At 40.2% G+C, this 23,617-nt stretch overlaps 4 protein-coding genes across 4 annotated transcripts; 2 read left to right on the plus strand and 2 right to left on the minus strand.

The window, feature by feature from the left end:
• Positions 1-1,219: 1,219 nt before the first annotated feature.
• On the minus strand, positions 1,220-8,632 carry LOC131696071 (uncharacterized). Its single transcript, XM_058984602.1, has 3 exons — positions 8,424-8,632; positions 1,818-1,902; positions 1,220-1,755 (listed from the first exon to the last, which is right to left on the minus strand). Exons 2-3 carry the CDS (start codon positions 1,860-1,862, stop codon positions 1,249-1,251), a joined length of 552 nt encoding a protein of 183 aa, XP_058840585.1. The 5' UTR covers positions 1,863-1,902; positions 8,424-8,632; the 3' UTR covers positions 1,220-1,248.
• A 6,310-nt stretch (positions 8,633-14,942) lies between these two features.
• Positions 14,943-17,885, minus strand: LOC131696072 (protein brambleberry-like). Its single transcript, XM_058984603.1, has 3 exons — positions 17,512-17,885; positions 17,354-17,439; positions 14,943-17,300 (listed from the first exon to the last, which is right to left on the minus strand). The coding sequence occupies exons 1-3, from the start codon at positions 17,547-17,549 to the stop codon at positions 15,700-15,702; spliced, it is 1,725 nt and encodes a 574-aa protein (XP_058840586.1). The 5' UTR covers positions 17,550-17,885; the 3' UTR covers positions 14,943-15,699.
• Positions 17,886-18,720: 835 nt separating this feature from the next.
• Positions 18,721-21,696, plus strand: LOC131696067 (uncharacterized). The gene is made up of 3 exons (XM_058984595.1): positions 18,721-19,901; positions 19,955-21,288; positions 21,479-21,696. The coding sequence occupies exons 1-3, from the start codon at positions 18,721-18,723 to the stop codon at positions 21,694-21,696; spliced, it is 2,733 nt and encodes a 910-aa protein (XP_058840578.1).
• A 15-nt stretch (positions 21,697-21,711) lies between these two features.
• Positions 21,712-23,026, plus strand: LOC131696068 (uncharacterized). The gene is made up of 3 exons (XM_058984596.1): positions 21,712-22,489; positions 22,532-22,632; positions 22,697-23,026. Exons 1-3 carry the CDS (start codon positions 21,712-21,714, stop codon positions 23,024-23,026), a joined length of 1,209 nt encoding a protein of 402 aa, XP_058840579.1.
• The last annotated feature ends 591 nt before the right edge of the window (positions 23,027-23,617 follow it).

Here is a 23,617-nt window from a genome sequence, read left to right on the forward strand (position 1 = left end):
CATGATAGGATACGAAAACAATCACTGGTCCTTGTAACCGGATTCAGGAGTCTCAGCAACTAGCAGAAAATTTTTGATAAACATTACTGGATTCCTCGTGGGTCATCAAGGGGACGTCATTCCATGGGTCACATGATGGCAAGCTTTAAAATTAATCATCAGTCTAGGGAACTGAATTCCGCAATATGCGATAACGGAGTTAAATGTGTCCGCATTACTTTCAATATGATTCGTAGATCATATGGTTGAAGTAATTTGATGAGCCACCAGGGCCGGCGGAAAGCGTGAGTAGTATGGGTAGTACTACCCACTCGAAAATAACCGAGTGGGTAATTACCCACTCGAAATTTAGAACCTTTTCAAAAATTTAGATGCGCAATGCATGTATCTCGCACTACACACATTTGAAAACATCGATGTACCACAATTCCATTTGCATAAACGAACGTGATTTAATGTGAATGTAAGGTAAGCGTGTGCATTGCGAAAAGGGAAACAATCCTTACTAATAGACCCCTCACCCTATTCTTTCTACCCACTCGGGCGTAAAGTGTTTCGCCGCCCCTGTGAGCCACACGTCGTGAATGATAAGAAAAATCTGTAATTCGAAGAACCTAACTCCGGAGTTTCGTGAAGCAACTGTATCTGATTGTTATTAAGTATGATTGCAGTTCACATGCTGTTTTATGTTGCACAGCATTACGTGGAACTTACACATTGTAATTCAGCCCAGAGAATCAGATTTCGCCGTCCCGAAACCATCCATCAATGGCCACACCAATATTATTAATTCTAGTTTTTCTTATTTCCAATTAGAACTTACTGATCATGTATTATTTATTGAGATAAATGGTTGGTTTTGATAAACTACGGTCATGCGCAAATAAAATTGGATAAAAACCTCTCGAAACCTTCAATGAAGTAGCCAATTGCTAACATCCTCAATAGAAGCCCAATTAGTACGTTTTAAGATTGTGTATAACATATCCAATTCTTAAAATATGGAATACATGCGTAATTGAAAAGAAATTTGGACCAGAAAAATGCACGAGGAAAAATGTACGTTATACGATATACGTTATATTGAGGGTACGTTATATCGACGTTTACCTGTAATTTCATTTTCCTGTTATTCTATTGCGCACGTTATTTTAATGTTCCGGATATTCCGTAAAATTCGTTGACAATCAAACATATTATTCAACGCTGGTAGTAGGTATTCTTTATTCAATTTTAGCACAATGCAAACTATCCAAGCAATCCGGTAATCTGGGACAGCAACTTTTCGAGTAAGGAGTTAACATTTGAGGCCACGCTAGCTGTTGCCGCGTTCAGATTTGCAGTAGCATTGGCCAGCTCGCTGATCAGATCCGATGAAGCGCTATTTCCAGCAGCCAGAACTTGAGTTAAAGTACTGTCCACGTTGGCAATCTCTGTCAACAGCTGAGCGGTTTGAGTGTTCAGTGTTGTGGTCAAATCGGTAGAGACTTGTGACAATCCATTGGCAACAATGCTGGTGAGAGCCGTCTGAGCACTTTGGAGGGAAGCGCGAGTATTTGTCAATTCTGTGATCAATTGATTGTTGGCGTCCGACAATACACCGGAAAGAGCGGCGGTAATTTTATTGACCTGACCGTTGATTGCACTAGTCAGAGTAGGCAGTTGCGTTTGTAGATTGCTTAGAACGTTATTGCCGCCTGTGAGGATGTTCAAAATTGTGGTCTGTAGAATGGAAGCTGGAGCCGTGAAGGTAACCTTGAAAATATTTTAAAATTTGTACTTGAAAGGATGAAATTGTATTAAATTGTGAGACTCACCGCCATCAGGCACATGCCAAGTCCGATGATCATCAAGGATTTCATTTAGTTAGTAATATACTACTGCTTCAGATGCCTGAACTACCTGTGGGTGGCGCATGAATGAGGTTTTTATATTGAAAATAAATTCCTAAACCTGTACTGGAAAGTTTTTTCTTTTTCATAACTATTTTGCCCAACTAACCGAGACAGTATTTTCCTTCAAAAACTGTTCCCAAAAAAACTGTTTTCCGTTCCCCACATAATGAGATAGATTATTATGGAATATCTGGCTGGGGTCCACTACGAAGTTGATAACAGCCTATTATCTTTCTCTGGACAAATCCAGCCTAGAGGACGTGTGGTATCCGGCGGGTTAAAGTATATCAACCAAGAATTAATCTGCTAGATTCTTGTTCCCATGTTGTAAGAGGCGACTGAAAACAGGACTCCTCAAGTCGAGGTGTTTCTCCGTACCGAGGCTGGCAGGACTAAAATATATCAATCGTGCACGGAGTGTCCTGGGTCTTACCCTTACTGTGTTAAGCGGAACTCTAACACAGTGGACGTTTGTTTCTTCGCTAATCGGGGGACTCAAATGGTGGTCATTTCCAGACATGCACAAGAACGGTGCTGCTCCGTGCCCTATTGCTGTGCACTGACTCATAATGTGTCAGCGTTAAATTCATTGAGCTAGTGCTTGCGCTGGTTTCCGATGAGCTAGAGTTAGCAAGTAGCACGAGCACCGATGAGCGAGAGCCCTCGCTAGCACGGTGATAGCTAGCACGCTGCACGGAGCTATACCTCAGCTATAGCAAAGCAGAATAAAAAAACAACGCGTTAGTGTGAGTAATGATGCCTGCATCGTTTTTTCAGCAACCTGCCGCACATTCACCAACGCATATTTCTTGCTTTGTCCTATTCTTTCGTTCCATAGCTTACACTACTGCACCGTTCTAGCTCATCGGACAAGCTTATCGTGCCAGCTCATTGAGTTAACTCGTGCTAGCTCACTGAGCTAGCTCACCGAGCTTGCTCGTGCTAGCTTACCGAGCTGGCTCAAGGTGCTAGCTTATCGTGCTAACTCGTTGTGCTAGCTCTTCGAATCTTACAGCTCGAGCACGAAGGTTACCTAGTGCGAGCGGTGTCAGTGCTTATTGCTCTTGGTCCGTTCAAAGCGGCCGCTCAGCTCGTGTTAGGCTCTCGTACTGTACTTCATGCATCCCTGGTCATGTCCCTAATAACCATTTTGGGGTTCGCTATACTCCCAATGATAGCATATCAGTTTCATAAAGATAGGAAATACCATAGAAAAAGGGACAAATGTGCGATCATGGGTAGTATAGGCGATGTTGAAATATGTAGTGCTGTGATCGAGTATGATTAGAGCAGCACAAATTAATCTTCATCATAAACGTACAGCAACCATGAATCTATCCCGCCTTGTGCAGGAAGGAATAGTTTCCATATATTTGGTTCAAGAACCGTGTTTCCATAATGAAAACTTCTATGTTGGAAAATTACTTAATCTCGCCTTCGCAGCTTTCAACAAAAATGGCATAATAAATCCACGTGAAACACCTCGTGCATGTATGCTTACGAATATATTGACGCTTGTCTAATATCCGACCTCACAACTCGCGATATTTGTGCTGTGACAGTCAATATGACTATTGATAATATAGACAAGAAATACGTTTATTGTTTGGCATATTTGCCAATGAGTTTTTAAGGAAAGATACACCGTGAAGCTTACATTTGGATTTCACATCTATTAAAAAGTATGAAAGGTAGAGCTTACATGTCTTCAGCAAATTTGTCGAAAATGTGTCGCTCTACAATTACATCGTAGGCTGCCAAGGTTTATCTCGAACCATTCAAAAGTTCAATTTTAGATCTTGCTGAAATTAGAACCGCCCTAGCTTTTGTTTAAACCAAAAGAAAGGCCTTGCAAAGTACAACAATCTACCTAAACATATTATAAAGCTAGGCTATTTAACATTAACAAAAAGTTAAATTTCCTGCGAAATTTATGTTCTGGTCCACTGTGAAATGGTTTTGGAATTTTTTTTAATTAATATTCACAATTTAAAAAATGGCCATTTTGAGACAATCTGCGTTAGCATGAAAATAGTTTGAATAAATAATACCAAATGCAATAAACAACAATTACAACTTTTTACGATATATTCTACCGGAATGAATGTTTTCATGTGACATGTGCATGTAATACTGGTTGTAATTTTAAGGAGGCTCTGTTCTCTGTTTTCTGACACAAGAGCGGGAAGGCAAAATGGATTGAGGTTTTTCGCATATATCAAAACGTACTTTAGTCTAGAATAACAATTTTAGTTGCCCCTTCACCACTACCCTCCGACTGATTGAAGTTGCTAATGCAAAAATTTATTAACATATTAAATTATCTAATCCTGGAACCATTATTTTTTTTCAAAAACTAAATTTTGCACAAAATTGCACCCGTTGGAACAAAACCAAACTACCACCACATAACTGACAGCAAGTTGGTGTCAGTTACTGACGAGTGGAATACGAAACATTGAAATCCTACTTTTCTAAGTTAGGTTTTGTGCCTTCAAACGTAAATTGGTTCATCCAAATTTTTTTGCTTGGGAAAAAATATATTTTGCGCCTTTAATTGCATGAAAAAAATACAATTAAAATTTTCCCAAAAAGAAGAGCCAAATACTAGATAAATTAAAAGGGTCCTGTTATATAATTTCGCAAAAAGTACCTAATGATTGATAATTTTAAGAAGTAAAATGACTTAGACATGTGCGCCATTCTGCAAAATGTGTATTAAGGTTTCATCTATGAAATCAAAATTTTCGAGTGTAAGGTGTCAAAAATAGCGTCCAAAATGGCGGCTCTCTCAAAACAAGATTTTTCGAATCTGCAGACATTAGGGCTTAAAAAATTGACATCCCTGCGTGAACTTGAAAGAGAAACAAAATTCAATTCATACCCGTCATGATAAATTAAATGTTTGGTTCGTTTCCCTCGTCATTCGATCTCCCGACACAGTGCATTCAGCTTCGGATATGTTCGGTTTCAGAAGCAAACTTAATTTTGTTTCTATGGTAGCTCTAAGAGGGATTATTGTGCAAAAGTGCACTTCTTCCTTCAAACCGTCCTCATAATAACAAATGAGTGCTTTGGTTGGTGAAGGAATTTATATTTCCTCTGCATTCCAGCATGCGATTCTGCGTAAAATTTCAGTCAGTTGGAAAGTTAATGAATGAGGGAGGCGTTGAATCTGAATGTCGGTTTCCGTAAATACAAGCAGAAATAGGTAACTGATTTTGAAATTTCGTAGCACTGGCAGGCATTCACGTTTTCGAACCATTCAACCAATCAACTTCGCGTTTGCCCGCCTAAAATTCAACATTCGCGCTGTAACCTACAAAATCGCAATATTTTGATCATTAACGATGTTTTACAGCCGGCCAAAGCGGAAAAATCATGCGAAAATAAGATACTTTATTTTAAAGTGACCGCCATTTTGTTTCTATAACGATTTTTTCAAGTTTTTTTTATTAGGGCGCCCCTATGCAATGTTTTCTTCAAGATTGTTTTGGTTTTCTGGTTGTAGACAACGAATTGCGATCTGTATCGTGCCCGCAGCTGAAATCGGTTATTAAAACACTTTTTGCTGGAACCGCCATTTTTGACACCTTAATCTTAAAAATTTTGAGTGTGGAGATAAAACTTTAATAAACATTTTGCAAAATAGCGCACATGTCTAAGTTATTTTACTTCTGCAAAAAACTACCAAACATCAGGTACTTTTTGCACAATTATGTAAGAGGACCCCCGTAAAAAGCTTTACAACGAAAAAACATAAGAGAATTACTTGAGTGGGTCTTGCGATATTTATATATGAGACTTTGAGGACATGGTTTTGAATAAAACACGATAAAAGTGTTCACAAGAGTTTAAACCAAATTTTACTTTTTTTCCAACATCAGGAAGGAGTTGGGGCAGTTTAAAAAATGTGTTTCTAAAATGGTGATATTTAAATATATGGAAAAGGAAAGAAATCAATTTTTTTAAGAAAAGAAATCTTCTATTGTCCCTTAATGAAAGAAACAACTTGAATTTTTTTGCAAAATTCTCAAGCGAGAAATTTTTTGGATAAGTCTAAATTTGTTGTACATAAGGAAACAGGACCTTGCATAAAGTATAGTTTTTTAGTGTTTCGGATTGTCCACGTCAGTAACTATCACCAACTTTATGCTAGTCCAAACCAGCACCAAATTTTGGTTGTAAATCTGCCATGGAATGGCACGTATATACAAAATGATCAACAGATGCTCATAAAAAACAATCCTGGCGTATACATATACAAACGAATAATGTAATTTTTGATCATTTTCCTACTGTTTCCTTACTGTTGTCAAGCGTCAAGCGTCAAAATCGTACTAAAATCCTTCAGCATAAGGATTGCTTAAAAAGTTCTCACTCGAAAAGTCGGCGAGTATAAACCTCTAGTATAAAAAGCGGTAAAAATAAATAATTCGTTCGCATTGAAGCATCCGTATAACGTTACGTTCAAGATTAAAAGTTGGATAAAGAAATGTACTTTGAAAGACACCAATACATTTTTTACAGTTCCACATTTCTTATATACGAAATGTATAGAATTTGTCGAGTCTTTTATACCAATCGACTTGGTTCGATGATTTAGAACAATGTCGGCATGTTTGGGTCTAGAGGTGGCCCTGGGTGATGGAAATTTGCAACTTGATATTTGTGGCTGAAAATGTTTGTACATAATGTTTGGTTAATGGTTAACAAACTCTCGAGTAAGGAAAAAATGTTCTGCACATACCATTCAATCTCAACCATTACAGAGTTATTGAACTTTTCACTTATTTGTCTAATAATATCTCTAACTCAATAAGTAAACTTGTCCATTTGTATGTGCTCTAGTACTCTAGTCTAAAAAATGCTTTATATCTCTAATCCCATGGTTTCTTTGGAAAGCGGGGAAAATTTTCTTTCGAATTATGTGCAAAAATCTTTCAGTGAAAAGTACTAAGTGACTTTTTACTAATAAAGTAGTTCAGAAGTATTGTTTTTCAAGGAATTTCTTTTGTAGTTTTTCTAATTATTAATTACCAAAATATTCTATTGCGATTATTCGTTTGATGTTCCTAAGCATTCTCTACAACTTGTACAGTGGGTTCAAAATCGTCGTTTTGGATATTCAATGATCTGATTGAAATGATTTCGCGCAAAACGAAAAGAGCTAATATTAGTAGTCAATGAAGGAATTTTAGAACTTGCTGAAATGCATCATTTTGATGATAATAATGTTCATGTTTGTTTTATACTTTCTAAACAATTAACAAAAATGCTAAGAATACCACTAACTTTCAACTAATTTGCGTCTAAAAGAACACCAAATGCGCTCAAGTGAACGGTATTAGTACATTTGTCTCTGTAAAATTTTGTTGGTTTTCCAGTGAATACATAAAATAAATAAATAAATAAATAAATAAGTAAATGAGTGGGATACTTTTTTAAAGTAGAGATTAACTCTAAGAGAAAATAAAATAAGTATATCCAAGTTCATTAACCCAAAAACATGGAAACAAGAAGAGATAGGAACAAATGCACAAACCAATTATGCAACTTTTTGAGACGCACTATCTCAATCATTATAGTTATGCACACCAAAAAATAATGAAATTTAAACGACATGTACCTAAATCAATACGAATGTAAACATACAAAGCTTGAATCAAAAATTTGATTGAAAATTAAGTTGAGTTCGATGCACTCAATGGGAGCATCAAATAGCATATGATTTTACACTTTCGTTCGTGTAATATTCCATGTCATTCATTTTATAGCAATATTAGATTAAAAACACATTAAAGTGCATTGGTATCTCGTTTAATGAAACTGTAATCTTCAATCAACCTGTAAAATTGTAATAAAATTTGTTGAAGAAAGAACGACAATTTGTGTGTATTTGTGGTGGAACTCAATTTTACGTTTATATTCTGCTCCAAATATGTGCATGAAAATAAATTTAAATTCACAAAATATTTTTTTCTGCGTGATGTTAACTATTTCGACTTTTAAGGTTGGACAGAGAAGGGGTAAAATTCGCAAACGAAAAAAGCAATTTTTTTCCACACCGTATGTCAGATCTTTAAAAAAAATCAATCAGCAGTACTGTAACAACATTCTACATACGCTGATTGATTTTTATGAAGATCTGACATACGGTGTGGGAAAAAAACTGCTTTTTTCGTTTGCGAATTTTGTGCATTCTCTGTCCAACCTTAAATAAACTACTTCTAATGGGATACTTAATCCCATTAACTGAAACATGCAAAGACACCATTGAATAGGAATCTTTCCAATGAAAGTGAAAGATTGAAAATACAAAGTATACTTTTTGCATCAGAGGCGTTCAAAGACAAACAATTTACTGAAAAAGTTTAATAACTCTGTAACAGTTGAAATTTAATGGTATGTATGTACACAACTATTTTTTTCTCCAAATATGATCCTCTGTCACCTCTCGAGAGATTCTTAACCATGAACCAAACACTCGGACAAATAAAACACTTAGGTGAACCACTTAAAACGAACCGCCAAAAGCTTTTGTAGGCTCTATGCTGGAAACCACTGGCTGTGATCGATGGTATAGGATAGCACTGATTTACACTTTACTCGTATTATTTTTTTCTCGTTAACTAGTTAACTTTGAACTTTGAATGTTAGAATAAAACTGATAGCTCCTGTGTGCAGAGCGCACGTATTTGTATTAACGCCACCCATTCTAAGGACGCGTGGCTCATTCTATTCTACGCGTGAATAAGAAAGCCATGCCTCATATCGATTACCTTTCGTCTCCTTTGCACATTGGTGAATTGTATCTTTTTTTATTCAGTTCGTTTATTTTATAAAGCACGTTTGCGTTAGCTTTAGACTGTATCTTTTGTTCATTCAAGCTCACTGAAGATGATGCATTGTCGCATGTATGTTGCTGTTGTTGTTGGTACTGCAGCTGTTGCTTGCTTTGTGTAATGGTCGTGTGTAATTGAAATACCTATGTGACTCTCATTCTTGTTTCTTAGCGATAGCTGAACCGGTCTTTACCAAACTAATTTAAAAAAGGTCTACCACTCAGACTGAACGCTATTAGTTGGTTTTTGATGCTTCGTTTCCACTCATAGATATAGATAATTATTTGTGTATAAAAGGCGTTTTTGCAGTTTTTTAAGGTTTGTATTTGTATTTGTCATTGTTGGCGGATGTCCTTCGGCCTAGTGAAATGAGTTTACTGTCGTGAGAAAATAATTTTCGCTCCTTTTATTAGGAGCGGTTGCAATGATAATTTCGTTAGAGTTGGCAACCCACTGAAAGAGTCATGGCACAGTTGACAACGAAAGGGGATGAACGTACAAAAAGAGCGCGAATGGACTGGCTTGCACACGATTGATGAAATGGCTTAAGATCAGTTAGATTCGAACCTTCGTATAATTAACATCAAAATTTAATGTGAATTACAAAAACTAAATGTTAATTACTGGAAGTAAAGAAATTGAAGTGCAAATAAGTGTTTCTATCTTACTAAACTAACATAACATAACATAACAGTCCAGAATTTTCCACCATTAGGCTTAAATTGAGCCGAACAGTCATATATACACCAACAGGCATTTCAAAGCCCCAATGATGTCATAATGCTAAACTTATTGCTAACAGTCAAATCGTTAAAAACTTTGATAAAAATAATAATACAGTGAAAAAAACAACAATGAAGGAATCAGCCGAAATTAGCGGGTCCGTTGAAGGTTCTGTAAAATCGTAGACGTAGAGTTGGGCGGGACAAATTAAAGTCGAAAGCTGATGCGACTCGGTTGAAGATCCTTTGTAGGCCAGCAATGGCCCCGTGCATGCTATAATTAGTGCGTCGAAGTGGCAATCGGAACATGAGGTTGTTATGCGTTGTTCGAGGTGCGACATTTATGTTAATTTACTCCAAGTTGCTGGGCAATCCAGATGAACTCGCAAAGTATCAGCAACGAACAAAGCCCTTGCTGTATTCCTTCGAACAAGCATTTCGTAACTTGGCAGACGGACGGGATCTCTCCGCGGCAACCTACGAAGCGCAAAAAGTGTCGTTGCACGGACTCGATTCTCTCAACACCGTTGTTATAGTTTGGGCTCCAAACTTCGCAGCAGTACTCCAGGATTGACCGCGACAAAGAGCAGTACAGCGCTTTGAGACAATAAATGTCCGTGAAAGTTTTCGCTATCCTGAAGATGCATCCCAGCATTCGAGATGCTTTGCTAACTGCATAAGAGACGTGCAGTATAAACGTAAGTTGCGAGTCTAGTATCACTCCTAGATCCTTCACCTGACTAACGCGTTCAATTTCAATATACAGTAGACGGTAGTTAAAACAAACCGGTTTTTTTCGTGAGAACGATATCACCGACCACTTCTTTGGATTTACACCCATACGGTTCGTGTTGGACCAGTTTGCGAAGTTTTCAAACTGTCGTTGGACTAATCCATAATCTTCAGTAGAGCGGATGAGAAGAAACATCTTGAGATCGTCTGCGAAGGACAGGCGTGGAATCTTCAGAACTAGATGAACGTCGTTGAAGTAAAGCAGAAACATCAGTGGTCCCAAGTGACTTCCCTGGGGTACTCCTGACGTAGAAGTAAATGTGGGTGCCTGACAATCTCCAATAACAACCACTATTTCTCGACCTGAAAGGTAGGATCGAAACAACTGCAACAGAATACCGTTAATTCCAAATCTCTCCATTTTAGCGATTGTTATGTCATGGTTCACTTTGTCAAAAGCGGCAGATAGGTCTGTATAGATAACATCGGTTTGAGCGCGACGTTCCATACTCTCTGTTATGTAGGAGGTTAGGCAAAGCAGGTTAGTGGTTGTCGAACTCCAAGACGGGAAACCATGTTGATCGTCACTTAGGTGCTGCTTGCAGTGAGCCTGAAGAGGTTCCATAATCACCAGCTCGAACAACTTCGAGACAGCAGTTATTGAAGTAATTCCCCGGTAATTATTGATGCCACTGGCAATAGATGCTCTAAAGATGCGAAGTAGTGGAGTCGCTAAAACGTCAATGTGCCTTTTCAAAAGTACTGAAGGGAAGCTATCGGGTCCCGGGTTGAAAGACGATTTTAACCGAGAACAAGCTCTGGTAATCATCGTTTCATTGACATCGATAGCGCTTAGAGTTTGGCTCACAACCGGAACTTGACTAACAGCGAATTCAATTTGATCTACTGTTAAGGCCTCATCTGTGAACACATTCGCGAATTTCTTTGAAAGTCTGCAGTCTGCACATATCTTGAGATGTGGTAGCTGTGCGGCCGTTGAAAGTCATAGACGACGGCAGTCCGGATTCCTTGCGCTGCTCATTCACATATTTCCTGAAACGTTTTGGGTGCGACTTGAGATTATACTGAATGTTTTGCTGATATCGAAAAAAACAATCCTGACTAACTCGTTTATAAGCATGGTTGAGACTGACGCAATAGTTTCTAAGTGGAATTGTGCGATACTTGGTAAACCTTCGCAGAGCAGCTCTCTTAATAGACTTCAGCCGTCACATCGTGCTCGTTTGTTCATTTGTTGTACCGTCACCAACAGACCCCTTGGCCCCAATGGTGGTTACTTAAACTAATTACATTTCAGAATACTCATTATTTTAGTTTTTATCGAATCCCTTGTCAGGTTGAAGTCAAAAGCCGTCGCCACACTGTTAAACACACGCTGTAGTCCGGTAACAGCGCTCTGGCGCCCATGGTTGGTTCTCCTGAACGGGACTCACAGAAGAGAGTAAGAGTAAGAGAGGGCCGATTTGTTGATGATGAACTATATTCGGGACGTGCCTGTCAATAACATAACCCAAAACGTTGGAAAATGTTTGGACTGCCGTATCAACATATTCTAGGTCCAGAATATTTAGCCAATCAAGAGTGGAGAAGAGGTCTGCGATACTGTGATGATCAGCTTTGTGGAAGTCATATGCGACGAGGACCGGAGGAACATTGTATTCGTGCGGCAGGTACGATTGATCGTGGCGATCAATGGTGGGTTGATGTGCTACTGGTTTCACTAGGGGAGAGGGAGCCATCACTACTGATGTAGCAGACACCTGATCGCTGACAAAACAAAGATAAAGGTTGCGGTTATTCTCATTCGTAATAGGATTAATTTGTAGTAACGTGGCTGAGCTGTAGCTGTCAAGAAGCCTCACTCAGGGGCAAGTGAAGAACGGAGTGATCTTAGCGCAATTTACGGTGAGCTGGAATCGACGAACATTACGGTGCTAGAAGGTTTCGAAATAGATGGATACTTGCCGCAGTACGAAGCTTGGAAGACCCTTTTTCCACTCCCGCACAAAGGACCGGGACGACTGGTGAACGCTGGCTGCAGTAGCTGGACTGTGGCGGGGGGATCGAGGGCTTTCATAGTACAAGCGGCGGTGCATCCCGGAGTCCGATATAACCTATTGACGAAATCTATCCTGTCTCTGCTGGTCGAAGTTAAATTCACTACCCAGAACTCCAGTTGGCGCCAAGTAGACGATCTGAGTGCCACGTCCTTCAGTTCACTCGGAAGCTCAACTCGGAAGGAAACAAAATTGAGCTTTATCTGATCAGCATCCTTCTTAACCAACAAGATTGCTTTGGGTGTATTACTTATTCCCAGGCATTCTTGATCCGAGCCATACAGTGGATGACATCGTCGCCATGACGATATTATCCACTGTATGGCTCGGATCAAGGCGGCTGAGGTGGACCCAGAACTGTTCCCGTTCATCAGCAACTGTTCTGATTTCCCGCTGAATTTCTCGAGTACCACAGACAGCGGCTGCAGTGGCGCGAATTTTAGCATAATTCTCGCGACTTCTTTTTGGAGTAGGTAGATCCCCCGGAAGTCACTTGATAGACAGCTTTGAGCTACAGAACTGCGTTCAGGTTATCTACTGCCTCGCACAATCAGTGTCCACGATGGAAGCAGCGGAATCAAAGTTAGAGCGAATCCTATACATTTCTTTTGTAAGAAATGTAAAAATGTCTTCATTGGTCTTCAACACGCATAGAAATAAGGCGTATTTGAATCAAAGATTTTGCAACTTTGAATCAAATAGATCAGTAGACTTTGTTGAAACGGAAATATTTTTTTTAATACCAGATAGTGTTGGTTCTTTTTTCTTATTTCTATTATAGAGGCTTTAACATTTGGGTCATTCATATCATTTTTCGGATTAGAAAAATCTCTTTAGAAAAATCTTTAACCCATTGTGCGGGTTTGGGATTCGAAGCCAGGTGAGCTGAGCATAAGGCAGTTGATTTACCAACTACACTATGCCGGCCCCTAAAAATTTAAAATATTGAATCAAAATGGTGACTGTGTATGGTTCGATCTCCGCCATTTTGCTACATCACGCAAAAGAAAAAATGGACGCATCGAAGGAAGCCTAGAATGCAGATTTGGAATGCGAGACGCTTGGACGTGCAATTTTAGCTGGATAGAAGTATGTTTTAAAAACTTTGGGAGAATGCTGCTGTTAGAATATGGATGTCCTTATTATTTAATAATCTGAGGCTAGTTGACTCAATCTTTTTTCTCCTTTTGTATTAGACATAAAACGCTGTCTCTAGTTCTGCACTTCAAGTACTGTGTAATACATTCTCCAATGTGTTTATGTTGCATTACATTATGTTTCGTACACACTGTAAGCAATATTGAGTTTTCGAACGTATTAGAGTGAAGAACCTATTTTAGTCATATTAGGTAGAGTGCCTCACCATTTCATTAATTATGTGGAATACAATTGTTGTAATGCGTATGAATTGGCACCTATACCTCTGCTTTCTTCTTATGAACCATAATCAACGGCTTCACAAGGTTAGGGCGAAAATATAGTTTAAGGGGTGTAAAAATAGAACACTTTTTTCGAAATTTGAATGAAGCGAATTGCTCGAAACTTTTGTACATTATAATGTATCATTTGAATAACATTCTTTTTTATGCAAAAATATCGACAAGCGACTCGGTGACGAAGCTTTTTGCAGAACGTCTCTGGAAAAAACAACAAAAATATCGAGAAACCAACACAAAATTCGTGTTCACCATTATTTTGACGTAGGAAAAAACCATTTGACATTTTTTTACATTGAATAAATGTACTACACGAAAAAAAAAAATAAACGACACCATAACTAATAAATCTGATCCACGGTAACAGCCGAAATGACAGTCGATACCGATATTATATATCGTGTATCTAATTCACACAAGATGAGCAACCTCTGCAATAACATAGTAAAGATAATGCCCAATACTTATTGTACCCCCATACCTATTTGACCACATTCTACTCTACTGAATGACGCAGATTGTGAAACTACTATTAGCGACTCCCGTAAGCCTAAACTCCTTGTTCACCCTCAGAAAATATTGAATCACACGAAGACGCGGACGTATAGCATGAAATTGAACGACACTTTTTTTTTTTATTATAGACGTTTTAACCTTAGGATCATTCACCTCTTTCGGGTTAGAGAAATCTCTTTAGAAAAATCTCTAACCCTATGTGCGGAGTTGGGAATTGAACCCAGGAGAGCTGCGTACAAGGTAATCGATTTATCAACTACGCCCGTCCCGAAACTGGTATTGACGGTAAGAATAAAGACAATGTTTTCTTTATACTTGATACTACAATACACACTAGATCAAGAGGATGCTAGTTTTCGTTTGGAGGTCTGATTCGGGCAGAAGTAGAAAGCAGATTCATAAATGTCACTAAATATTCAAAATATGCAAAATAATAAATATTTTAAACTATGTGTTATCCTAGTAAAACAATAACAGTTCAATATAAAGCGCTCTGTGTCAAAATTTCGTTCGGCAACGAATGTTAGAAATTTATCACTAATTACTACCCATTACATTAAATGGAATGGTTCTATTTTAGCACTATACACAAATCTTCTATTCAATTTTGGAAAAAAAATCGTAAATGGAAACCTATATTACTGGCATTAGTGCAAGCATATGTGCTGACTTACCCATAAAAGAACAAAATATCATTTAGTAATTGTATAAAAACTACTTTTCAGTGTATTCCAAATCAATTTATTGAGATTATAACGAAAAAGATTATTTATAAAACAAAATAATATATACAAACAACTCTAGTAACTACAGTAAATTTCTATGCTACGCCTATGCTTTCTTAAAGAATTTCCTGTATGCGTATTGGCTTTCTCGTATGTTAACTATTTGCGAGGAAATAAGGCATTTGCTCTACTGTACCTGTTTGTTAGCAATAAAACATAATGGTAATCGTAATATAATTAATAATAACTAATATCCCTGCTAAAAGAATAACTTATTTTGAAGTTTCGCATCAATCAAGGAACACCCAAAATTAAAAAAAATCTGTTAAGAAAAACAATTTGGCTGTTTTGAAATGATTAATGTATGAGGACTTAGTCGAACTGTCAGAGTGAATGCTTGTCATATGTGTCAATTTATCATACTTTTCGCTCGGACTTACCTTCGAAGGTCCAAATTTATCAGTTTCTCCTAATTGCGAAAGCAATATGATCTTTCAATATGGAAAAAAAATCCGAGTTCAAAGTCATACATTTCAAGTTTAAATTGTGGTCGTTATGTTCAATTACATTTCCCTTAAATAATAGGAAGAGAGAAAACTTAAGAATATAGTCAATTTTGTTCATCCATCATAGTTGAAAGCAATCTTTCTTCAATCAAATTTAAATGCCCTGAGATTCTCTGTTAGGCCCATATATTCAACATGACCCGTTGTATTATCTAACTACTAAAAATGAAAAAGAAATTAAATCTCACAACCCCCTCTGGTCATGAATCCTACAAAAATCCCTCCCTGCAAGCGCCGTACTGCGGCACTGATCACCTCGCAGCGTTCTAGCGTTACACTGTGCTCGATCATCGCTCGCTGCATTATCGGAGGGTGTCGTGCTTCGTGTTGTTCCATTTGCCAGTGGGGTAACGGAGCGTTCCCTGGAAAATCTAGACCGAAAAGAATTCAGGAATAACATTGTTTCATTTGCTGCCGTTTCTTCGTCATCTTCTTCATAATCATTTTGCTCTGCAGTTACGTTTAAGCTCGAACGACCGACCGAACTTGTTTGAGGTGCCTGCGAAACTTCTCTTTGCTGTCGCCGTCGCGAATCCGTTTGATCCGCTCCGCCCATTCGAAAAATATCCCCCCGATAGATACGAAGAGCTAGCCGGCATATCAAATCAGCCAGAATAAAACTACTGAGGACAATCGTTAACCGTAGAACGTTTGAGTCAAACATATCCAATAGATTTCCGAGCAGATTGCCCGGCACAACCAAAATAAAGAAAACTCGCACAAATTTGTCGGCTCCAACAAAAGATAAGCAGATCATACCAAATATAAGGTAACAAAAATGAATCACAATGGAGTTAATCTTTTGAAGAACATAGTCACTGCCACCGATTTTCTCGGTGATCCAGGATAATTTCTGATCGAAATCTTTCTGAAGTGCCCCAATCATTGCCAGCATGTTATCTACGGTCCTGTTAATTTTTTCAAGTTGTTCCAACGTGTATTGAAACTGCTGCTCTGCAGCTCGATGATGTGAAACGAAATGCGACCCAGTCTCGTCTATCTTTGTAGCAATAGTAGCAGCACTTTTCTGCAAACTCTCCATATCGGACAGCAAAGAAGCATGATTAAGTTTACTTCTCTTCGACTGTTGATCGAGTTGTTTAACACTCTCATCGATCCTATTCCGCAAATCGGTTAGTAAAATAGCCACTTCCTGTTGTCCAGCGCGAATCAAACTCTTCTCTCGAACAAGATCTCTAAAATTCGATTCTACTTTCGCCCGGTGAGCCTCCGACAACCTCATAATATTTCCCTGCTGGCTAATGATCTTATCGTTATTGGAAGCCATTTCATCAATCGCTTCCTGTGTCACACTTTGTAACTCTTTCTGGTTCTCCGCTAGCTGACCCATCATCTGTATCTGTTCGTGGGCGGTATCCATCAGCTTGTTTACTGTTATTTCCGTCAACCCGCGAAATTGATCATGCCTTACGCTCGAGCAGACCGCTTTTGCACGATTCGTTACCAGGTGATAGGCGTTCCACGTGTCCGGGTCCATATCACCGGTGCACTCTTTCAGTGACATGTTTTCGTCACATTGATATATCCTCCGCCCCTCGGAATCCGATTGGCAATTCAGCAACATAACTGCCAATTTTCCCAGCTGCTCCGCATTCAACTGGTGGCAGGCATTTTTCAACTTGAGAATTACCCGGTGATGGCACAGGTCCAACTTGGACAGATTTAATCCGATCCATTTGGAAGCTTCTTTTAGGAAAGCTTCGTCTCCTTCGGATACTTCGTACGGGACGGTAGGAAAGAGGTTTATCGCGGTGCTTGGTTTGTCTGGGAAAATAAGAAACGTAAGTTTTTTTTTACAAAATATTATCGTTTATTACCTTTGTCTTGGGGCGGCCAAATATAGTCCAGAAATGAAGCCAGTGTTCCATACGGTACTAAGAGTATGCATCCGATGACCAGTATCCTGGAAAAGGTGCAAGTGTACAAAACAGCAAAAGGTAATAAGCATATACATATGCATAATTCAATTACTTACCACAAATTTAGACCTACAATTCGCGTACTTTTCCCCATCAGTTTCAATATCCAAAGCACTCAAGTGGGGTCGTTCAGTAATATACTATATTAGACTATATGCTATATCCTTGGCTAATTCACTTTTATGTTTAAAAATAGCAGCGTCGCGACGTCGGTAGTCAATGTAGAAACGAATTTAAACCATCGAAACAATATCACTTTTATTACTTTACTACTTGTTAAAGATAAGCCATTATCTCAACATATTGTTATTAAGAAAAACGTTAAATTAGGAAAACAAATATTAATTGAAAATAAAGCCTAAATGTAATAGATTTTTTTTGCGCGGAAAACCTATGTGGAGGCAAATTTGACAGTTCGTTTCTCGTTTGCAATAGAGCGACCCTTTTATGCTACAATTCTCTCAGGTTTGATACAGATACATACTTTGAATCAGCTGATTACAGCCGAAGGTACTAATACCATGAACAGTTCAGTTACTGTATAGTATTGAGCGCGTTGAGAGCATTTATGTTGAGAGAGCCAACATATAGAAAACAAAAACAAGGGGAATATGGGCTGAAACCACCATACGTAATGATAGATTGGAGGAAAACTGGATTACCCTGCGGAACCAGACGAGAGAAGTGAATGCCGGTAAATGTCACTGTGAACCGGCAATGGACTGTCATCGCAAACCAGACCTCTCCAGAGAAAAGTTGAAGTTAGTTGAAAAATGTATATTATCGTTCTATTCTGGCGTTTCAAAAACAAATTGATTACATTTTGTTCAGATGTATGTAAATGTTAGGGTGGGGTAAAGTAATCGTTTTTATTGAACTTGAGCTTGTGCGACCACCCCTGGCTGCTACTCCGTTATCGATCTGGACTAGATGAAGTTGCACAGGGAATCAGTAGATAATTATACGAATGTAGCTGTTGGTGATTAACGATACGTCGACCCCTTGGCGTATAACCTGTCTATATTTTCCCCATACAATGTCGTTTACCGGAAGACAATGATTTCGTGTGAACATTTTTATTTGAACAAACATGTAATAAAATGAATTGGTACAGTAACGTTCGGTCGCGTTTTTACACAGCTTCGAAATTGATATTCGCAAAGGGTACTCGCGGTTAATTACGGTCGTTTGGAAATCGGTTATCGGTCCAGGTTCGTCCCTCCTCCTTCGACACACAAAACATTGGTCCTTCGCGTCCGGTTGTAATGGAGAAAAGTGAGCTGGAGAAGTTATGGGCGAAGAGGGAGGTTGTTTTCGCAAAAGCAAAATGGGAGTTGTCCGTCGCAGAATCGCTTAGCACCCGGAATCCCTCATTCGACGAGGTGCACGAACGGCGGAACAAGCTCGTAGAACTTGCTGGAAACTTCGACAGGATACAGACGACGATCGAAGAATGCACCAGCAATTTGGAAGATGTTGCATCGGTTTTCAATTACCGGCTGCAGTTTGATGAAGTTTATTTCCAGATAAAGGGTATCTACACAGCATATCTGGATGAGACACAAGATCGAATGTCCAACTGCAGTGTCGGAACTGGAGAATCGGTCAATGACCTACGGGATGCGATCAGAGCGCTTGTAGAAACACAGCAAGCCTTGATATTGCATCAAATACAACCCACAGCAGCATCGGCTACCGGCCAAGTGTCTAATCATAACAACCCTCTGAACGTGAAGCTTCCTCAGCTAAACATTCCGGTGTTCAAGGGTGAACGGAAGAATTGGCACTCATTCAAGGATTTGTTCGTGAGCACGATCCACAGCAGAACGGATCTAAATGACTCGCTCAAAATGCAGTATTTGTTGTCCTACTTGGATGGCGAGGCGAAAAAAATGGTCAGTTCGTTTCCCATCAGTGACGCCAATTACAAGGAAGCCTGGGAAACATTGGAAGCGCATTATAATAAGAAGAAGTATACGGTGTTTGGTCTGGTTCGAGAGTTCATCGATCAACCATCAACGTCAACTGCACTCGGATTAAAAAAGCTGGTGGCCACCTCCGACGATGTGATACGACAGCTCAAGGCTCTTGGAAACGAATTCGAATCGAGAGATCCGTGGCTTATCCACTTATTGCTAGAGAAAGTTGACAAGGAAACTCGGTCTTTGTGGGCACAGAAGATAATTGATGTCGATAACCCAACGTTCACAGACTTCTTGGAGTTCTTGCAAAAGCGCTGCGATGCGCTCGAGACGTGCACAGCCTTCACGAAGCGGACTAGCCAGGGAGACGTCGTAAAAAAGGAATACCCGAAGGCACACGGTGGTGAAAAGGTGCAATCCTTCCTCACCAATGCTTCATTACCAACATGCGCTAAATGTTCGAAGGATCATCCAATCTATCACTGTGACCGGTTCAAAGAAATGGATGTATCGGCCCGCAGAGAGTTAGCACAAACATCAAGACTGTGCTTTAACTGTTTGCGCTCCTCCCACACAGCGAAGAGATGTCAAAGTCCGTTTGTCGCTCTACTGATTGCAAGCAACGTCATCACACCTTGTTGTGCACCCAGGATGTAAAAAAGACGGAAAAGGAACCAGAACAGCATCAACCCAATCGGGATACTGGTACAGTACCAGCAGTAGCATCAGCGAACGTGAACGCAGCGCAGACGGTGGGAGATAAATATGAATTTACACTGCTGCCTACAGCGGTGGGACGAGTGGAAGGGAGCGACGGAAAACTGCACGATGTACGAATTCTAGTGGACTGTGGTTCACAGGTATCACTCATTACAGAAGCGTGCGTCAGGCGTCTTGGGTTGAGACGCAGCAACGCTTCGCTGGTAGTGACTGGCGTCAGCGCAGAAGTGGTCGGCAAAACCGCCGGCAAGGTTACACTGGTGATCTCATCACGTTTCGAAAATACAACAAAGCTCATTGCTCAAGCCTACGTATTGGGGAAGCTGACGGCAGCTCTGCCGTGTCAGCGTTTCAGCGTATCTAACATGCCTTATTTGGAAGGTCTACAATTGGCCGACCCGCAGTTCAATAAACCTGCATCAACGGACATCATTCTTGGAGCCGACATGTTCCTGTCAATACTGCAATCAGGACAGATCAAGGATCACAACGGAAATCCTATGGCACAGCGTTCCATCTTCGGATGGATGGTCACAGGGAAAATCTCAAAACAAGAATGTGCTCATACCTATCATTCGGTCATCAATTTGCAGCACGAGGTTGATATTGATCGGACTCTGCGCTTATTTTGGGAAGATCAGGAGTTACACAGTCTTAAGCAACACACCAAGGATGAACTTACGATGATAGAACTGTTTAACTCCACCTTAACACGCTCGAAGGAAGGTCGCTTCATCGTTCGTTTACCAATGGATGATTCGAAGCTCAAACTTGGAAACTCTCTAGTTGCCGCTACCAGGCGATTGAGATGCATCGTACGCAGATTCGACAGTGACAATGATTTCAAGCAACGCTATATATCGTTCATGCGGGAGTACCAGGAATTAGGTCATATGATGATTATACCACCAGCGGAGATTGACGTGGATTGGTCAAAGTCGTATTACTTGCCGCACCACGGCGTCATCAAGGAAGACAGCACCACTACCAAACTCCGGGTGGTGTTTTATGGCTCGTCTGCAACAACGACCGGAGCATCACTCAACGATATTCTATTGGATACCCCAAACATCAAAGCAGATCTGTTCAAAGTACTACTGCGATTCAGAACCTATCCGATTGTATTCATAGCGGACATCGAAAAGATGTATCGTCAGGTATTGGTACATCATGACGACACCGATTATATGCGTATCGTATGGAGAGATTCACCTGATAAGCCCATTCAACATTTTCGTCTTCTTACTGTTACCTACGGACTAAAGAACTCCGGATTCCTAGCGATGGCTGCACTGCACAAGGCGGCTGACTTTCGAGCCGAAATATCCAGAAGCAGCAGAGCGAATCATAAAGCATACCTATGTCGACGACTTAACATCAGGTGCAGATTCGGTGGATGAGGCAAAACAGCTTATTAGACAGATAAATGAAATTCTCGGTGAAGCTGGGTTTACGCTTCGCAAATGGAGCTCGAACTCTGGTGAAGTGCTGGAGTCTTTATCAGACACAATCAACAGCTCGATATCGATCCAATTTCCTGATGAACGGAACGCAGTGAAGGCACTTGGAACGCATTGGGTTCCGAGGGAAGATGTGTAAACGTTCAAGGTAACCATGTCAACCGATGGGCCAAATACGAAACACCAACTCTTGTCGGATTCAGCGAAACTATATGATCCTTTCGGATGGTTTGCACCGGTGATTATACGAGTCAAAATTCTCTACCAGAAATGTTGGCTCTACGATCTCAACTGGCATGACGCGCTACCTCCCACAATCGGAGAGGCGTGGAGCGAAGTGAAGGAAAACCTGCATCAGCTTGAGCAAATCAAGATAGCCAGATGGGCACGCAGCTACAACGGCCGCATTCAGCTGCACGGTTTTTCAGACGCTTCTGAGGAGGCATTCGCAGCTGTGGTATACTTTAGGTCAACGGACAACAACGGCGAAGTTCATGTCACCTTACTAGCAGCGAAAACGAAGGTTGCTCCCGTGCGACAAATCTCCATACCACGTCTAGAGCTTAATGCAGCTGAAATGTTGGCGAAACTCATAAGAAAGGTTGCAGAACCATTAGTGAGATTCCAGATCGAACAGTATGCTTGGACAGATTCTACGATTGTATTGCAGTGGTTATCCGCTCACCCTCGTAAATGGAGCACTTATATAGCAAATAGAACATCTTCAATCCTAGACATACTACCTAGAAGGCACTGGGCACACGTCACATCAAAGGAAAATCCGGCGGATTGTGCTTCTCGAGGCATATCCCCGCTAGAGCTTATCCATCATCCGCTTTGGTGGACAGGGCCTGCTTGGCTATATGAAGATTCCCTCACATGGAGTCGAGACGTACCAGATAATACACACGATGAGGGGACACTGGAGGCACGTAAGTGCTATCAATCTTTAAACATTATTGTTAGTTTTCCAGTAACAAGAAACATAATTGAGAAGCAAATCCTGGAGCAACGATCCGATCTCAACGCGGCATGTTGGCAGCTCGCTCGCGTTATGAGATTCGTTTACAATATGGTATGTTCAATTAACAATCTCCGGTTCAATTTTACCATCGGAGCTAAATCTGGCTCGAATGCAGTTCGTCCGACTGGCGCAGCAAGAATCCTACGAAGATGAAATTAAAGCGCTAGCTCGTGGAGATAGTGTTCCCGTCAAGTCTAGCATCTCAAGCCTGCATCCGTTCCTGGATAGTGCCGGTACGCTCCGAGTCGGTGGCCGGTTGCAACACTCGTTGTATACATTCGACGTCAAACACCCGATAATTTTATCCAAAAATCATCGCTTCACAAAACTACTGTTGGAGGAAATTCATGTCAACAATTGCCACGCCGGGTCAACTTTAATGACAGCAACAATCAACCAGCGTTATTGGATTCAGGGTTGTCAAAAGCGGACCCTACACGAGTAGAAATATTGTCAATAAATTGAATATTGATCAATATATTGATCGTGTAAGGGTATTTTGAAAATATTGATCATGTAGAAATCAAATGGGATTGACGTATTGAAGCAGTCTTGACAATATTTTTATTGACAATATTCTTGTCCCGTGTAGGGTCCGCTAAAGGATTATTAAACAGGTAATTCAACGGTGTATGATGTGTTGTCGTCGCAAGGCGCTGACAGCAAAACAATTAATGGGAAGTTTGCCAGCGGCTCGAGTGACAGCATGTCGCCCATTCGCTCACGTTGGGGTGGATTATGCTGGTCCAATAATGGTACGTTGCAGCAACACGCGAGGAGCACGGTGTATGAAGGGATATATTGTCGTTTTTGTTTGCCTTTCAAGTAAGGCTATCCACTTGAAAGTTGCAGGAGATCTAACCACTGATACCTTTTTGGGAGCCTTCAAGAGAATGATCGCACGTCGTGGATATTGTAGCGAAGTATGGTCCGATAACGGCACGAATCTGGTAGGTGCCGATCGACAGCTGCAGGAAATCTATGACGTTGTTACCAAACATGTTGAGCAAAAGGAGCATTTCTTCGTAAATCTCGG

Source organism: Topomyia yanbarensis, unplaced genomic scaffold (assembly GCF_030247195.1).
Source record: "Topomyia yanbarensis strain Yona2022 unplaced genomic scaffold, ASM3024719v1 HiC_scaffold_68, whole genome shotgun sequence".
NCBI lineage: Eukaryota > Metazoa > Arthropoda > Insecta > Diptera > Culicidae > Topomyia > Topomyia yanbarensis.